General features: G+C 44.4%; 1 protein-coding gene across 1 annotated transcript in view; it reads left to right on the top strand.

The window, feature by feature from the left end:
- Nucleotides 1–16,758, top strand: part of LOC148538567 (uncharacterized) — an 81,857-nt gene that overhangs the window by 26,163 nt on the left and 38,936 nt on the right. Inside the window, exons 5-7 of the mRNA XM_088452584.1 lie at nucleotides 2,697–2,725; nucleotides 6,760–6,797; nucleotides 14,327–14,389. Coding sequence (XP_088308710.1) covers nucleotides 2,697–2,725; nucleotides 6,760–6,797; nucleotides 14,327–14,389 — 130 coding nt within the window. The remainder of the gene's footprint in view (nucleotides 1–2,696; nucleotides 2,726–6,759; nucleotides 6,798–14,326; nucleotides 14,390–16,758) is intronic.

Below are 16,758 nucleotides of genomic sequence, written 5' to 3'. Positions count from 1 at the left end.
TACTCCCACCAACGCAAACTCCAAAACCCGCCAACAATCAACTCCGACCAACGTAACCTCCTACAATCCAAAAACGCCACCTCGACTCGAGACGCCCCAAGCCATAAATAGTGTTTAGTTTCCCGCACAAATTAAGGAGGGATCATAGGAACGCACAATCAATGATGTGGCCGAAAAATAAGGACGCATGTATAAATATGTCACGAGCCAAACCAAACATTCTGGTGTATTTCTTGTTTTGAGCTCAGACATGGCTACAGACCAGGGAAACAATGGGCAACAGTCTGGCGGTAAGTATTTCAGGCATTTTGACACAATGATTAATTAGAAACATAATATAGTGCAAGTTGTGAAGTTTACAATTCTCAACATTTAAACAAATAGGTGAGGAGGATGACATGGAAGAGGCTGCCGGGCCCAGTATTCCGGGCAAAGCTGGCAAAAAGAAAAGGCAGCCACAATTCACAAGAAAGGAGATGGAGGTTTTGATTCAGAAGTGTGTGGACATCCTGCCACAGGCAGACAGGAATATGAGTGCAAGCCAGAAGTGGAGAATGTGGGAGGAGGTAGCCGTTGCTGTCAATAGGGTGGGTGATTATGTCCGTCTAGCCCGGGATGTCAACCGGCGGTAAGTAAACACTTGACCCCCCCTAAAACCAAAACCCATTTAAAACAAAAGGATAATGGTTCCAATTTCACCCACAGATGGGCCGACTTCAAATATCGCCTGAAGCAAAAACTGGCGGACAGGGCTAGGCATGCAAGGGGGACAGGTGGGGGTCCCACCCCTGTGTCATTGGAGTTGAATGATTTAGAAGAGCTGGCACAGGGGTGTGTGCAGCCTGTGGAGGTATTTGGCGTGTCCAACATGGATACGGACATGCCAGACTTTGCGGCTCCTCATGTTGTCCAAGGTAAATATTGTGATGTCACCAACTCTGAAATGTTATTGTGGCAATATGTAGATTCTAATGTGAGTCTTTTCTCATTTTTCCAACAGAGACACAGGCAGATGAGTCTGCTCCAGAGGGGAGCCTTGGCCGCAGAATTTCTGCTGGCTCTGCAGGGGAGGAACCCGTACATCCGGCTGAGGACCCTGCAGAAGCCAGTCCAGGGCAATCCCCCTCGCAGGCAGTGTCCCTCCTCGCAGAACTCAATTTTAAATCCGATTTCCATACGGAGATTCTGCAGAGGATGGACGCCAGTCTGGTACGGGTGGCTGAGGCCCTGTAGCAAAATGCTGCGGCCAACGTGACCTTTGGTCAGGCCCTGGCGGAAAATACCAGGGCCAACATCCGCATCACCAATGCCCTGGAGCAGCTCGTTCGCCAGCACATGGTGGAGCCGACCTCCCTTTCTGCCGGAACATCAGGATCCTCCACCTCTGGCACAACATCAGCCAATCCTCCAAATGTGCCTAGCCCTGTGCCTAGTCCAGAGGCCACAACATCTGCCTCTGGACAGGCCAGCCCGATGACATCCCGGACCCGGTCTGGTGCCCTCCCTCCCCCAGCCAAACGGGGTAAAAAACGTTGACAGCATTGGCTACTTTTCCCACACTCCTTCTGTGCTTGCCTCATATTCCTTTCTGGCCAAAACTTCCCTCTCCTTTCTTGTGAATTGTTTTTAATTTTTTGCTTTACGTTTACCAAAAATTTTATGTTTGCACAATTATTAAATATTGTGGAATGAACACTGCAAAAAATGTTTGTGTAAAATATGTGCATGGTTTTTTTTTTGGATAGCAATAAATTTACATAAAATGTACGACTTTGTATTCTGACATTATTGTCAAAATGGGTTACATTTAATCCGGGCCCACAAGGCAACAACGTTCAACAACAACATTTTACATGGGAAAAAAAAAGGGCTATTTAAGGAACGTTTAAAAATTTACCTAAGGATGCAAATTCACCTGTCAAAAACAAAATGGCCAGAAAAACCTAAACATGATGACATTATTGTTACAATAGTCCAAAAACCAAAAATTGAGCCCAAAATAAACCCCCACAAATGTACGCAAATTGATTGTGTAATCCTGACATTAGCAGCTATGATTTCCACCTGCGTTCCGTTTTGTGCTAACCCAAAGAACTGATTTCCAAACTCATACCAAGCCGGTTTTCAATCCAACACAAATTGATTTTCTGACAAGCCGTGATTAATCGATGCTACATCGTGGAGTGCCGGGACGGAGGAGAAGGCCATCGCCAATGTGGTTGAGTAATCCAGACCCTAAGCTGTGCGAGCATTTTGAAGGGAAAGAGGATCATCCAGTGACGTATGTGTTGGTACGAACACATTTGACGTTCGCATTTGTTAATGTATGTACGCCCCAAAAACGCCTCGCCACGCCTGCGTTTTTCCATCTCCTCCCCCGTCAACACCCAAAAACGCCCTGTTCTGTCAATCACATTTGACATGTCACTTCCTGTACGCTATTTGACGAACGAGACAAAAAAAACTCGCAATCTGCCGTACGCACATGCGCAGTGTTACACCGACGCATGCGCGGATAGTCAACATCGGAACACAACGAGCGTACTGCTGTTAACGAATGGCTCTGAATCAGGGCCTTTGTCCCTTCATTTTGTATTTGTTGCTTTTTGAAATATGTCACTGTTTTGTTTTTATACCAGAAAAGCAAGAATTTGTCCATAAATTCATACAGTGATAATTTCTAATCTGTCTTTTAGGCACTTGAGTATGGCCCTCCTTTTATTTGGTAAGTCCGTGTGTGTTATTTCTAGCATGTTGTGCATAGTGTTGTGCAGATCAAGAACTTTTACAGTACATAGGCCCTCTTCCCTTACTGTCCCCAATACTCATCCCCCCCTCTTCACTCACTCTCCCAATACATATCCCCCCCTCTATACTCACTCTCCCCAATAGTCATTCTCCCCTCTATACTCGCTCTTCCCAATACTCCTCCTCCCCTCTATACTCGCTCTCCCCAATACTCCTCCTCTCCTCTATACTCGCTCTCCCCAATACTCCTCTACCCTCTATACTCGCTCTCCCCAATACTCCTCCTCTCCTCTATACTCGCTCTTCCCAATACTCCTCCTCCCCTCTATACTCGCTCTCCCCAATACTCCTCCTCTCCTCTATACTCGCTTTCCCCAATACTCCTCCTCCCCTCTATACTCGCTCTCCCCAATACTCCTCCTCCCCTCTATACTCGCTCTCCCCAATACTCCTCCTCCCCTCTATACTCGCTCTCCCCAATACTCCTCTACCCTCTATGCTCGCTCTCCACAAAACTCATTCTCCCCTCTATACTCGCTCTCCCCAATACTCCTCTACCCTCTATACTCAATCTCACTAATACTCATTCTACCATCTACTCGCTCTCCACAATACTCCTCCTCCCCTCTATACTCGCTCTCCACAATACTCATCCTCTCCTCTATACTCGCTCTCCACAATACTCCTCCTCCCCTCTATACTCGCTCTCCCCTCTATACTCGCTCTCCCCAATACTCCTCCTCCCCTCTATACTCGCTCTCCCCAATACTCCTCCCCTCTATACTCACTCTCCCCAATACTCATCCTCCCCTCTGTACTCGCTCTCCACAATACTCATCCTCCCCTCTATACTCGCTCTCCTCAATACTCCTCCTCCCCTCTATACTCGCTCTCCACAATACTCATCCTCCCCTCTATACTCGCTCTCCTCAATACTCCTCCTCCCCTCTATACTCACTCTCCACAATACTCATCCTCCCCTCTATACTCGCTCTCCTCAATACTCATCCTCCCCTCTATACTCGCTCCCCCCAATACTCCTCCCCCCCTCTATACTCGCTCTCCCCAATACTCCTCCTCCCCTCTATACTCGCTCTCCACAATACTCATTCTCCCCTCTATACTCGCTCTCCACAATACTCATTCTCCCCTCTATACTCGCTCTTCCCAATACTCCTCCTCCCCTCTATATTAGCTCTTCCCAATACTCATTCTAGCCTCTATACTGTCACAACGCTACCGAATCCAGGTCCCTCTTACCTGGTTCGGCGGCGCTGGGGTCCGGACTGGCGTGGGACATCGGGCGGGAGATCCCCGGCACCCGCTGTCAGCTGTGTTGCTTCTTCCCCAGCTGCTGTGTGCAGGCGGCCGCGGCTTCTGTAGGAGTGCGTGCACCGATCTGCTAGTGATTTAAAGAGACAGGCACTCAGGGACCTGCTGATTGGAGACTGTGTGAACTCTGACCTACTGTATATAAGGAAGTATGGGTAGCATCCACAATCCATCCGTGAGTTTGTAACATATACTCGCTCTCCACAATACTCATCCTCCCCTCGATACTCGCTCTCCCCAATACTTCTCCTCCCCTCTGTATTCTCGCTCTCCACAATACTCATCCTCCCCTCTATACTCACTCTCCCCAATACTCATCCTCCCCTCTATACTCAATCTCACTAATACTCATTCTACCTTCTATACTCGCTGTCTCCAATACACATCCTCCCCTCTATACTCGCTCTCCCCAATACTCATCCTCCCCTCTATACTCACTCTCCCCAATACTCATCCTCTCATCTATACTCGCTCTCCCCAATACTCATCCTCCCCTCTATACTCACTCTCCCCAATACTCCTCCTCCCCTCTATACTCGCTCTCCCCAATACTCCTCCTCTCCTCTATACTCGCTCTCCCCAATACTCATCCTCTCCTCTATATTCGCTCTCCCCAATACTCATCCTCACCTCTATACTCGCTCTCCCCAATACTCATCCTCTCATCTATACTCGCTCTCCCCAATACTCATCCTCCCCTCTATACTCACTCTCCCCAATACTCATCCTCTCATCTATACTCGCTCTCCCCAGTACTCATCCTCTCATCTATACTCGCTCTCCCCAATACTCATCCTCTCATCTATACTCGCTCTCCCCAGTACTCCTCCTCCCCTCTATACTCACTCTCCCCAATACTCCTCCTTCCCTCTATACTCACTTGCGCTATTGGAGGGGTTAGGGTTAGGCACCCCCAGGAGGTTTAGGGAGCGGGGAGGGGGTGTTAGGCTTAGGCACTAACAAGGGGAGGATAGTGTTAGGTACTAGGGGGGGGAGGTTAGGGTTAGGCACCCCTAAGGGAGGGTTAGGGGGGAGAGGGGAGGGTTAGGGTACTTACCTCAGCCTGTCGGGATTTTAGCTTCTGGGGCTCTCGCTGTCTGGATTTTGGCAATATAATCCAATACTCTTTCCTCCTTGTCAATCACTCTCCCTAACACACAGACATTCTCTTTACTCACTGCCCCCAATACACTGCCCTCCACTTCATTTTCCTCCATTCACAACCCTCCTTTTCACTTACATTCCCCAATAGACAGCCTTCTGTCTTCATTCACTCTCCCCAATACACAGCACCCACATCACTCACTATACTAATACACATCCCACTCTTAAAACACACTTCCATATACAACTCTCCTTTCTGCTCGCTCCTCCAATACACAAACTACCCTCTTTTTACACTCTCCCCCACAGCTCCCTCTTCACTCTCTCCAATACACAGCACTCCTCAATCACCCTCCTTAATACACAGCAATCCCTTACACTTACACTTCCCAATACACATTTACTCATTGTCCCCAATACACATTTACTCATTGTCCCCAAAACACATTTACTCATAGACCCCAATACACATTTACTCATTGTCCCCAATACACATTTACTCATTGTCCCCAATACACATTCACTCATTGTCCCCAATACACAGCCCCCATATCACTCACCAAAATACACACCTCCCTCTTCAATCACTCTACCCAATACACAGCTCCCTCTCTTCACTAGCTCTACGAATACACAGCCCCCTGTTTAGCCTCTCTACAAATACACCCTCCCTCTTTTCACTCACTCTCCCCAATTCACAGTACCCTCTCTTCACTAACTCTGCCAAATACAATCAGTTCCCATATCACTCACTATACCAATACTCCGCTCCCAGGGCCTGATTCAGAGCCGGACGCTTTTTGCGCTCGCTCGTTCAGAAAAAAGGGGTGGCTATTCAAATTAACCGTTCGCTCTTTGCGGTCTGTTGACGCCTCTATGTTAGAACGAGCTAACAAAACTTGCGGTCCTAATTTTGCAAAAAACGCCCCCTGGCCGCTCGCATCATATGTCATGTCCGCTATTTATTAGATTAATCGAGTACATCGAAAGGCGAATGAACTGCTCGCTATTCTTGTGGTTGGTTTTTCCTACCGCAATCTTGCGAGCAGTTCTGACTATAAAATAACCAAGTGACGTGGTCGATGACGCTGCTGTATTAATTATGCACACCCTTAAAACGCCCGTTTTGACCTTTTGGCACGCCTGCGTTCGGATCTCCACTCCCCGTTTTCAAGCACCTTCCCCTGTTACCACCCACATACGCCTCCTCCTGTCACTCAAAATAGCAGGCATTCGCTATTTAGCGAGCACACAATTTTCGGCCGCACTGACTGGTTCGCGCATGCGTATTACAATCCGTACGCATGCGCAGTTGTGCGAACATCGCTCGGAACGAACGAGCGGCCTCTTACGAGCGGCTCTGAATCAGGCCCCCTATTCAGTCATTCTGCCCATACAACAATACTCTTCGGTCACTCCTAATTTGCACAGCCCCCTCTTCTCTTCAATTACTCTCCCAATACACAGCCCCCTCTGTTTATTATTCTCCTCAATACACAGCCCCTTGTATCACTCATACTTACCACATCACTTACTCTGTAAACTTACGCATGTTCTTATGTTTCTTATTTTTAGTGCTGACATTGGTTATTTTCCGTCTGGTATGTGTTCAGGTAAATTGATTTTTATTGGATTTCCACTGTTTGATTATTTAAATTTCCCATATTCCTTGTTTATTTACAAGCTACCACAGATTCCTCAGCTCCTGAGGGCTGCTACACAGATACACAGAAATAACATATTACATAAATGAAGACATATACAGTATAAGTGTAATAACAAATACAATTCAACATAATAACAGACATGTAGTACAATGCTATGCTCAGGCAATTACAGGTAACACCAGGGGCATTTCTAGAAAGGAGGGGGCCCATGTGCAGTCTCCGACACAGGCCTCCTCCTCTCTGTCTGGCGGCTGAGCAGTGCGCAGCCAGCGCCGGAGTTATGGACTCTGGGCACTAGAGTGCGCCCAGAGTCTATAGAGGATGCACGGCCATTTTCCCTGTACTGCGCATGTGTAAACGACGGGAAAATGGCCGCGGTGTCCATTTTCCAGTCGTTTTACAGTGCCGGAGCCCTGCGCCAACGTGGGACTCCGGAGAGGTAATTAATTCTATGGGTGCAGGGTGTGTGGTGCGGGTCCCCCCTGGACCCAGGGGCCCGTGTTCCCCGCACACCATGCACCCATTACAGATACGCCCCTGGGTAACATAGTCCCATGTGTAAAATCCTTTGATACTGTTGCAGATAACAGACTTGAACATGAGATAAGAGTTAGGGCTAAGGGTACAAATATTTACTTGGGCAGAAACAGGTGTGGGCGTGGGCAATACAGGCTTGTTATACATGGAGCACACTCACATTAAGTTATAGTTATACTGCGGTTCCCCAAGCATCAATATAGGTCCTTGTCATCTTTAGGGGCCTATTCATCAAAATATAATTATCACATGTTATAATTATGGCTTGAACTCACTGCGAGTTCAAACACAGTTTATGGGGCCTGTGTCGGAGACTGCACACGGGCCCCCTCCCACAGTTAAGGAGGCATTCATCATGCCTCCTGCCCTAAACTATCACTTCCGAAAAACTGCTGTTTCTACAAAGCAGTTTTTAGGAAGTGAAAGACTTTTCTCCTGCACTTGGTCAGTTTTCACTGCCCCCCAAGGGTGTACAATCCAGCCTCCACGCGGGTGTCTGGGTCGGGCCGCTGGTGTACAATCTGGAACCCCCCTCCCATGGGTGTATGATCCGGAATCCCTCTCCCCCTCGGAAGTCCGACCTCCCCTCCTTCCCACCATCGCATCTCCTTAGCCCGGCTCACCTGTGTTCTTTCGGTGAGTCCAGGCCACATGTCAGCAGTGCCCCGGAGCTGAGCTCTGTGGCTCGGCAGTGCAGACACAGCAGGGAGCTGTGGCTGCCATGTAAATCCTCACCTGTGAAGATTGTCGGGGGCTGAACGCCATCTCAGATTGGCGTTGAGTAATACCATCAACTTCTGCAAAAAAAAAATACAAATTCTTGATTAATGGCCCTGACACTTGTTAATACACAGAGGAAAAGAAGAAAAAAGTATTCCTATAAGGGGCACTCACTGGATGAGTTATATATGTATATATATATTAATTGTATTATAGGTCCAGCTACACAGAAAACATAAAATATAACTTTTATTTGTCATTAAAATTACTGTTTATAGTTTATTGTATTGTTCTTCCTGTTTTTATTGTTTTTATTATAATTTGTTAAAATCCAGCGAAGTATCGTGATCAGTGTGATAATTATATCATTGTGTGAAATAAAGTGATTAAAAAGACACTATTACCTAATGGCTTCTTACAAACCTATCTTTTAGGTTAGATGTTCTTTTCCAGCTTATTGATATTCTTGGTCCCAGGGCTTTATCCAAATCAGGGTCGAGTCTGAGTACAGATGAATGTTTCTGGATCATGTGCTGTATTTCTCGCCATTCTGCACAATAGTCCCCCACAAAACGAACTGTCTGTGGTTCTAATGTTTTATTTTGTTAGAGTATAAAAGGGAATTCCTATTTTTATGTCTTGCCTCCTGATAGGCCCTTTTAGTAGATATTTTACTATATCCGCGACTGATTAATCTACTCATCAATTCTTGGGATCTTACATCAAATTGTGTGATGTCCGAACAGTTTCTCTTTAAATGTAGGAATTCACCTTTGGGAATTCCTTTAAGTACTGGTGGAAAATGAGCTCTCATTCTGTGGAGGACACTGTTAGTTTCCTATGTAAATTCGCACTCACACGACCATCTTCCATTTTCTGGATTTTCAAATTGAGAAAAGACACTTCTGTTCCACTGATCTCATACATACGCTTGAGATTCAAGTCATTAGTGTTAACGAGATTGATAAACTCAATGAATTTAGATTTCGGACCATCCCACAAAATCAAGAGGTCATCTAGATATCTCACCCATATTAGAATGTACTTAGTAAATTCGTCATTGCTGTCATTAAATACCAGTGTTTCCTCCCACCAACCTAAGTAAATGTTGGCATATGTGGGGGCGCATGCTGCCCCCATTGCCATGCCTCTGATTTGCAAGTAAAATTTATCGTTAAAAACTAAAAAGTTTTTTGTTAATACAAAAGTAAGTAAATGTATTAAGAACAGTCCAAAATCTGTCATGGTGTCTTTTTCCAGAAAATACTTTACAGCATGTATACCAATGTCATGTTTAAAGCTAGTATTCAACGACTCTACATCGCAAGTTATTAGTAGAACCCCTTCTTCAATGTAAATCTCATCAAGTTTCCATAAAACATCCTTTGTGTCTTGTGTATAGGAAGGTAGAGTGACTACATATTTTCGGAGATGAGTATCAATAAATATACTAGCTTGCTCTGTTAAGTTTTTTATCCCAGATACAAAGGGATGACGTGGGGGTATCGTATCATGTTTATGAATTTTCGGGAGCATATAGAAAGTTGCTACAACTGGTTCTTTCGTCTCTAGGAAAGTGTATTCAGTTTTTGTAATTATACCTTCTTGATATGCCTTTGTAATGATACCCTCATACAGTTGTTTAAAATTCTCCAATGGGTTAAACATTAAGGATTTGTAGCAAGATAGATCATTCAATTGTCTCATTGCTTCCGAAATGTATAGGTTTGTATCCCAGAGTACAACATTTCCTCCTTTATCGGAGGGTTTCACCTCAACATCATTCCATGATTGTATCTCCTTGAGAGCAATTATTACGGTGCTATAATTTAACCAATGGAGTCAATTAGTATTGCTACATATTTATAAGGGAATAGTAGAGGTGGCTAATTAGATATTTGTTTGTTTAAAAACAATATAGGTGATATTAAAAAATCAACTAAGGCTCATTAGTATGTATGAGAACTCCAGTTACTAATTTTTGCTGCAAATGTTACTAAAGTATTAGGAGAATATTACACTGATACTTCAGAACCCCTGTGGAGAGATCAACCTTGCATTGTGTGGTAATTAGCAACTATTGTGAACATTATATCTTTATTGTAATGGATCACTGGGACCCACATATCTCTCTACCTAATAAGGACTAAACTTCGTTGTGTATTACTACTTATTCCTATTGGATAACATTGCTATACGGAGTGCAATTTATGTACTCTAACAGCTGAGTGAATTTCCAACAATTGGATTATTTTACACAGTAGACTTAATAATCTCAGTGGTATAAGATCTTATACAGAAGATCCAATTTTTGGATTCAATTTATGAAACTGTCATAGATTGACCAATTTAGATATGTTCTATATATATATATATATATATAAACCTGAATCGATGCAATATATTCTAATGATATACTTTCCACTATACAACATCATTTAAAATAACATTGGTATAGTTATGCCGAAACTAGAATACACATCATTAGGTCAATTACACAATTATTAGGTAATAGTGCCTTTTTAATCACTTTATTTCACACAATGATATAATTATCACACTGATCACAATACTTCGCTGGCTTTTAATAAATTATAATAAAAAGAGGAAAAACAATACAATAAAATATAAACAGTTAGTAATTTTAATGACAAATAAAAGTTATATTTTATGTTTTCTGTGTACCTGGACCTATGCTACAATTAATATATATACATATATACATATATACATCATCCAGTGAGTGCCCCTTATAGGAATACTTTTTTCTTCTTTTCCTCTGTGAATAACTTGGATGCCAGACCTTCTTTTATAAGAATATACCACTTTATTTCTCTTCTCCTGCACATGACTTTACAGAACATGAATATGGTTACAGCAGCTTTTTCTCTCCCTCCAGCTTAATAACGCTGATCTTAATAGACCCTTTATCCTCCACAGCTCACATACAGTGGTCAGCCACCAGTTAACTCAATGCATTTTACGGCCGGAGAATGATGGGAAACAACAAGACCTATGTGTTTCCAAAACCACTCTGCCTTTATTTTGGACAGACAAATTATTTTATTGCACTCAAATTAACATAGAGACAAAGAAATCTAGTCTGCACATGCTCAATAATTTTGCCTATCTGATCTAATTTTAATATCTATGAATATATTTCAAGCATTACATACATCGTCAGTAGATGGCAGTATTGCCTAACTTATCAATAAACGAATATTAGTATCTATAGATATAAATTCAAATGACATCTCCTTGACAGATTTATTAGGTATGTCTAGTCTTGGAGAACATAAATCCTCGATAGTAGACAGTGTCTAACATTTTACACCACTGTTCTGAATAGAAGTATAGAATCTCTTATCTTTCCTGTCATATAAATCAGAATTGAATACAAAGGATGAATATACGCTACTATAGCCTTAATTGGCTAACATAAGTTATTCTGTATGAATACATTCCTAAGAGCTAGAATAGATAGATAAGGAATGAGGCCCTTCTCAGGCACAATGTCTCCCACAGAATATCATTCCTTCTTAGCATTTGAACACAAAATGGAGCCATGCTTTAACATGATTATTCACTTTAACAATTCCCTTCTCTTTGTTTAAATCTACACCCTCTTTTGTTCAATTCTATATCCTGTATAACCTGCCTGTCTTTCACATCGATTGGCCCCCTGTAGTGACCTGTATTTCACGACCTAGGAACCCTATTGGGCCCAGGCAATGGGATCAAGAATCCTTTAGTGTCACCACCACAGTAGCCAATCCTATCTACATTCTATCTACATCATGTCTACTGATATATATATCCAAAAGAAGAATTATATATAACTATATGATTACACAAACAAGGAATAATTAAGAATGCATGACTAGAAGTCTGGGGAGGCAGGTGCATCCCTTCCAAAGTCTTATTCAAATCAATATTGGAAAACCATTTAGTGGTCATGTTAATATATTTGGCTCACATGTACGCGAGAGGGTAAGAGCGAGAGGTAAGGAACCTGCCTATAAGGTTTTTTTTTTTTAAAGTATTTGGAAGCTGAGTATTAAAGTTACCAGACATTTTCTCCAGTGGGTTAAGGCCTTAGTGGTCCTGTGTACAGCACAGCCCACCTCTGGGTATCTGGGGTACAAGCTGTCAGAACTTTTGCAAAGTCAAACACTTGTTTTATGGTACTTTGTCAGCAGAAGGGATTTTTGCTAAGTTACTGAAGGCTTTTATTGACCAATGGAGATGTAAGATAACTAATGAGTTACTTGTTCCCAGTGACTTTAGGCTATATGTTGTGAATAATAGCTCAGCCCCCACAAAATAAATGCATCCACTAGACCTCATTTACCTCACACACTGGGGGGGTCCTCAGCAAGTCACTATGTCACTGGTGCATCTGTATGATCTGCTCAGTGTATGATGCCCACCTATGTTCTGGTGTGCAGGGATGCCTCTGATAACTTTGTAGATCATTTTGTTTAATTCTCCTGCCGTGTGGTCTGGTTACATGGTAACGCACAGACACTATTGTATCTGGCCATAAAGACACTATACAAATGTGTGTGAGTATTTCCCTATGTAAACACCTTTTAACGCGACTGTGTGTTTTATATGTGTAACTCCCTTCAGTGTGTGGTGTGGTACAAGGTGCACCTCCTATTGCCTCAGGCTAGCTCTCCAGGGTGTGGGCAATACCTGAGAAGGGGGTCCCTGCCCATGCAGGCTTTATAACAGTCACACATATAGATACAGGTATAGACATATGCAGATCATATACTTGGCATGCCTGATGATATATGACAATCTTATGGATATAGTTACATTACATCACACTCTTCTTCACCAGCACAGTCTTAAAGCAAAGTTACTATGAATGCTTTGCATTTTACACATACAGGTCCACCTGGCCCTATGCTGGCTGGTGCCTGTAGTTCTCCACACACGTCTCACATAACTTCTTTTGCACTCTGCGTCTTCTTTGTCTCTTCTAAGACAATATACAGAGTGTCTCATACCCAGTCTGTCTCTATCTGCGCCCCTTCTCTTTAACATGGGACAGCAATATACAGACTTTTCCATTGCAGCCATCACACTCTCAGCTGCAGCCCATCCCTATCCTACAGGAATGGCTCCTATAGCCACACTGCTACCACAGTAGCCCTCCAGTAGCCACACTGCTACCCCCTTTAATGGCTACTGGATGGCTTTTATGCATAAAGGACTCCTTTTGTACCTTAACAGAAAAGCTCATGGGAAACTCCTCTTCCCCATCTCTCCAACACACACATACTGGCATCTCTTACCCCTCTCATGGGTGCTAAAAACTTCACTGGGTGGCTCACACTGCAACCTCTCAGCTCTTTCTCTATGGTTTCTCACAGACTATATCTCAGTGGTCTCATTCCAGACCTCCGTCTCCTTGGGGGTTAGATGGGCATCGTGGCAGTCACCACAGCCGCACCAATCTCCCCCTGCCAGGGGAGCATGAGGGCTACATTTCTGCTTCCAGCTCCGACTCTCCCCAAAGATGTCGGCCCTCTCCCAACTTGTCCTTCTCAATCCCTTTGTTTTCTCCCTCCCCCTCCTTTCCTTGCCTGCTACACACCCAGTCTTCCCACCCCTGCGTGTCTATATTCCCAGCCGCTCCTTTACCTGAAAACTGATAACAAGGGTCTCAGGAATGTAATATCTCCAATAGGCAGCATCTCTTTAACACTGAGAGGAGTGTATTTAAAAATACCATTCCCTAGAGGGTGTTACATATGTACACACAGAAATATGCCCATATCTCGTGGATATGTGCACGTTTCTGTGTTACTCTGACCTGCTCAGGATAAACTCCCTATCCTGAAGCTGGTCTATTGTTTTTGCGATTTTTAAGGCAGTAATATGTGCGAGTGAAGCACTCGCACTCTAGTACATTGCCCGAGTTCTATTTTGAGAATGGGAAAACATCTGGATGCGAGATACTTAATGTGAGTAAAGCACGAAAAATGCGAGTTTTACTAGTCGCACCCTATTACATTTGCGAATGAGTAAAAGTGCTGAACTCGCATTTTTTACAAATTCGCACTCTATTACATTTGGCCATTGGTGTCCTTGGTTGAACTGAATTGTGACACCGACCAACTAACTTTAGAAATGTTTCCTTTACCATATTATTTATTATTCTGCTCAGTAATGTAACCGGTCTATAACTAACATTTTATTTTTAGATCAGCCTCATTGAATCAAGGGAGGAGAACTTGATGCTCAGAAGAGAGTTAGAGTCTATGAAGGTGAATTGTAGACTCTCTTGCATCTTGCACTGAGGCTTGTGTGAAATGACCGCCATTATTTCTGTCATGCTGTAGGGAGCAATGATCCTCATGCCTGGAACTTCCAGAAAGTGCTGATGAGTTTGTTGTTGTTGTTTTTTTTTTTTCATCTTTATTGAAACACTATAAAAAAGGAAATACAATATCAGATTTTGGGAATGTGTGTGAGTATTTCCCTATGTAAACACCTTTTAATGCGACTGTGTGTTTTATATGTGTAACCCCCTTCAGTGTGTGGTGTGGTACATAGTGCACCTCCTATTGCCTCAGGCTAGCTCTCTAGGGTGTGGGCAATACCTGAGAAGGGGTCCCTGCCCATGCAGGCTTTATAACAGTCACACATATAGATACAGATATAGACATGTGCAGCAACAGTTCTTGTGGAATAACTTGGGCGCCTGACCTTCTTTTACAAGACTATACCACTTTATTTCTCTCCTCCTGCACATGACTTTACAGAACATGAATATGGTTACAGCAGCTTCTCCTCTCCCTCCAGCTCATATGCTTGGCATGTCAGATTATATATGACAATCTTATGGATATGGTTATATTATATCACACTCTTCTTCACCAGCACAGTCTTTAAGCACAGTTACAATGAATGCTTTGCATTTTATACATACAGGTCCACCTGGCCCTATGCTGGCTGGTGCCTGTAATCCTCCATTTCATACATGCAGGTCGACCTGACCCTATGCTTGCTGGTGCCTGTAGTTCTCCACACACATCTCACATAAATTAATTTCCACTCTGCCTCTTCTTTGTCTCTTCTAAGACAATATACAGAGTGACTCATACTCAGTCTGTCTCTCTCTGCTCCCCTTCTCTTTCGGAAGCGGTATGAAATACCGCCGGCCGCATGGCCGGGAGTTCGAATCCCGACAGCGTCAGGCAGACAAATGAAGAGATCGCAGCAGCCCGACAGCGATGGAAATCCCGATCGTCCGTAGGTGAGTACTTACTAACCCAAACTAACCCCCCTAACCCTCCTTAGGGGTGCCTAACCCTAACCTCCCCCTTGTGCCTAACCCTAATCCCCCCTCTAAGTGCCTAAACCTAACCCCCCCTTCCCCGCTGCCTAAACCTAAGTCCCCCGGGGGGTGCCTAACCCTAACCCTCCCACCCCCTAGCCTAACCCTCCCGGGGGGTGCCTAACCCTAAGTCCCCCCCGGGAGCCCCTATCCTAACCCTCCCCCCCGCGGCTGTCCGCTCACGGCACCCGACATCCCTTTGATCGGGATGCTGTGCGCCGGTCTCCCGGCATCGGGAAAAATGACAGGCGTCTAGATGTAGACGCCTGTCATTTAACCCTCGCCGGGATAAAGCAGTCGGGAAGCCGGCTGTCGGGCTTACGTCCACCGGCTTCCTGATTGCATCCCTCTCTTTCACATGGGACAGCAATATACAGACTTTTCCATTGCAGCCATCATACTCTCAGCTGCAGCCCATCCCTATCCTACAGGAATGGCTCCTATAGCCACACTGCTACCACAGTGACCCCCCTCCCCCCTTTAATGGCTACTGGGGGGCTTTTATGTATAAGAGACTCCTCTTGTACCTTAACAGAAAAGCTCCTTGGAAACTCTTCTTCCCCATCTCTCCTACACACACATACTGGCATCTCTTACCCCTCTCATGGGTGCTAAAAACTTCACAGGGTGGCAAACACTGCAGCCTATCAGCTCTTTCTCTATGGTTTCTCACAGACTATATCTCAGTGGTCTCACTCCAGACCTCCATCTCCTTGGGTGTTAGATGGGCATCGTGGCAGCCACGACAGCCCCACCAATCTCCCTCTGCCAGGGGAGCACAAGGGCTACATTTTTGCTTCCAGCTCCGACTCTCCCCAAAGATGTCTGCTCTGTCCCAACTTGTCCTTCTCAATCCCTTTGTTTTCTCCCTCCCCACTCTGTCAGAGTCTGTATTTGTTGTGGACCCGGGGTGGAAGCAGGAGCAGACACAGGTTTAAACTGAAAGGTGGGTTGTTTAATGTGACTGTTAGAAGACATGAATAATGATTAACTAAAGTCCAGTAATAAGCAAATTGATATATGTGGCTGAAGGGAGCTGTAGTATATGGGAGTAACGAATGTCCAGATCAGTGACAGAGATGAATCCAGATAAACTGTGAGAGTGAAGTGGGATTCCTGGTTTGCTGAATAGTGGCTGTAGGAGATATCCAGTACTGAGGTGATGCAGGCTGAATGGAAATCCAGAAATGCTGTGATGGGTTGACTGAGGAAACAGGTTCAGGCAGGAGTGGGTTTACTGTGGAGACAGGTTCAGGCAGGAGAGTGTCTGGTGGAAGGTGCAGGGCTGATCTCAGC

Source organism: Taudactylus pleione, unplaced genomic scaffold, assembly GCF_031769625.1.
Source record: "Taudactylus pleione unplaced genomic scaffold, aTauple2 ptg000039l, whole genome shotgun sequence".
Lineage (NCBI taxonomy): Eukaryota > Metazoa > Chordata > Amphibia > Anura > Myobatrachidae > Taudactylus > Taudactylus pleione.
Note: the sequence above shows the minus strand (reverse complement) of the source record. Positions and strands in the feature narration are given on the sequence as shown.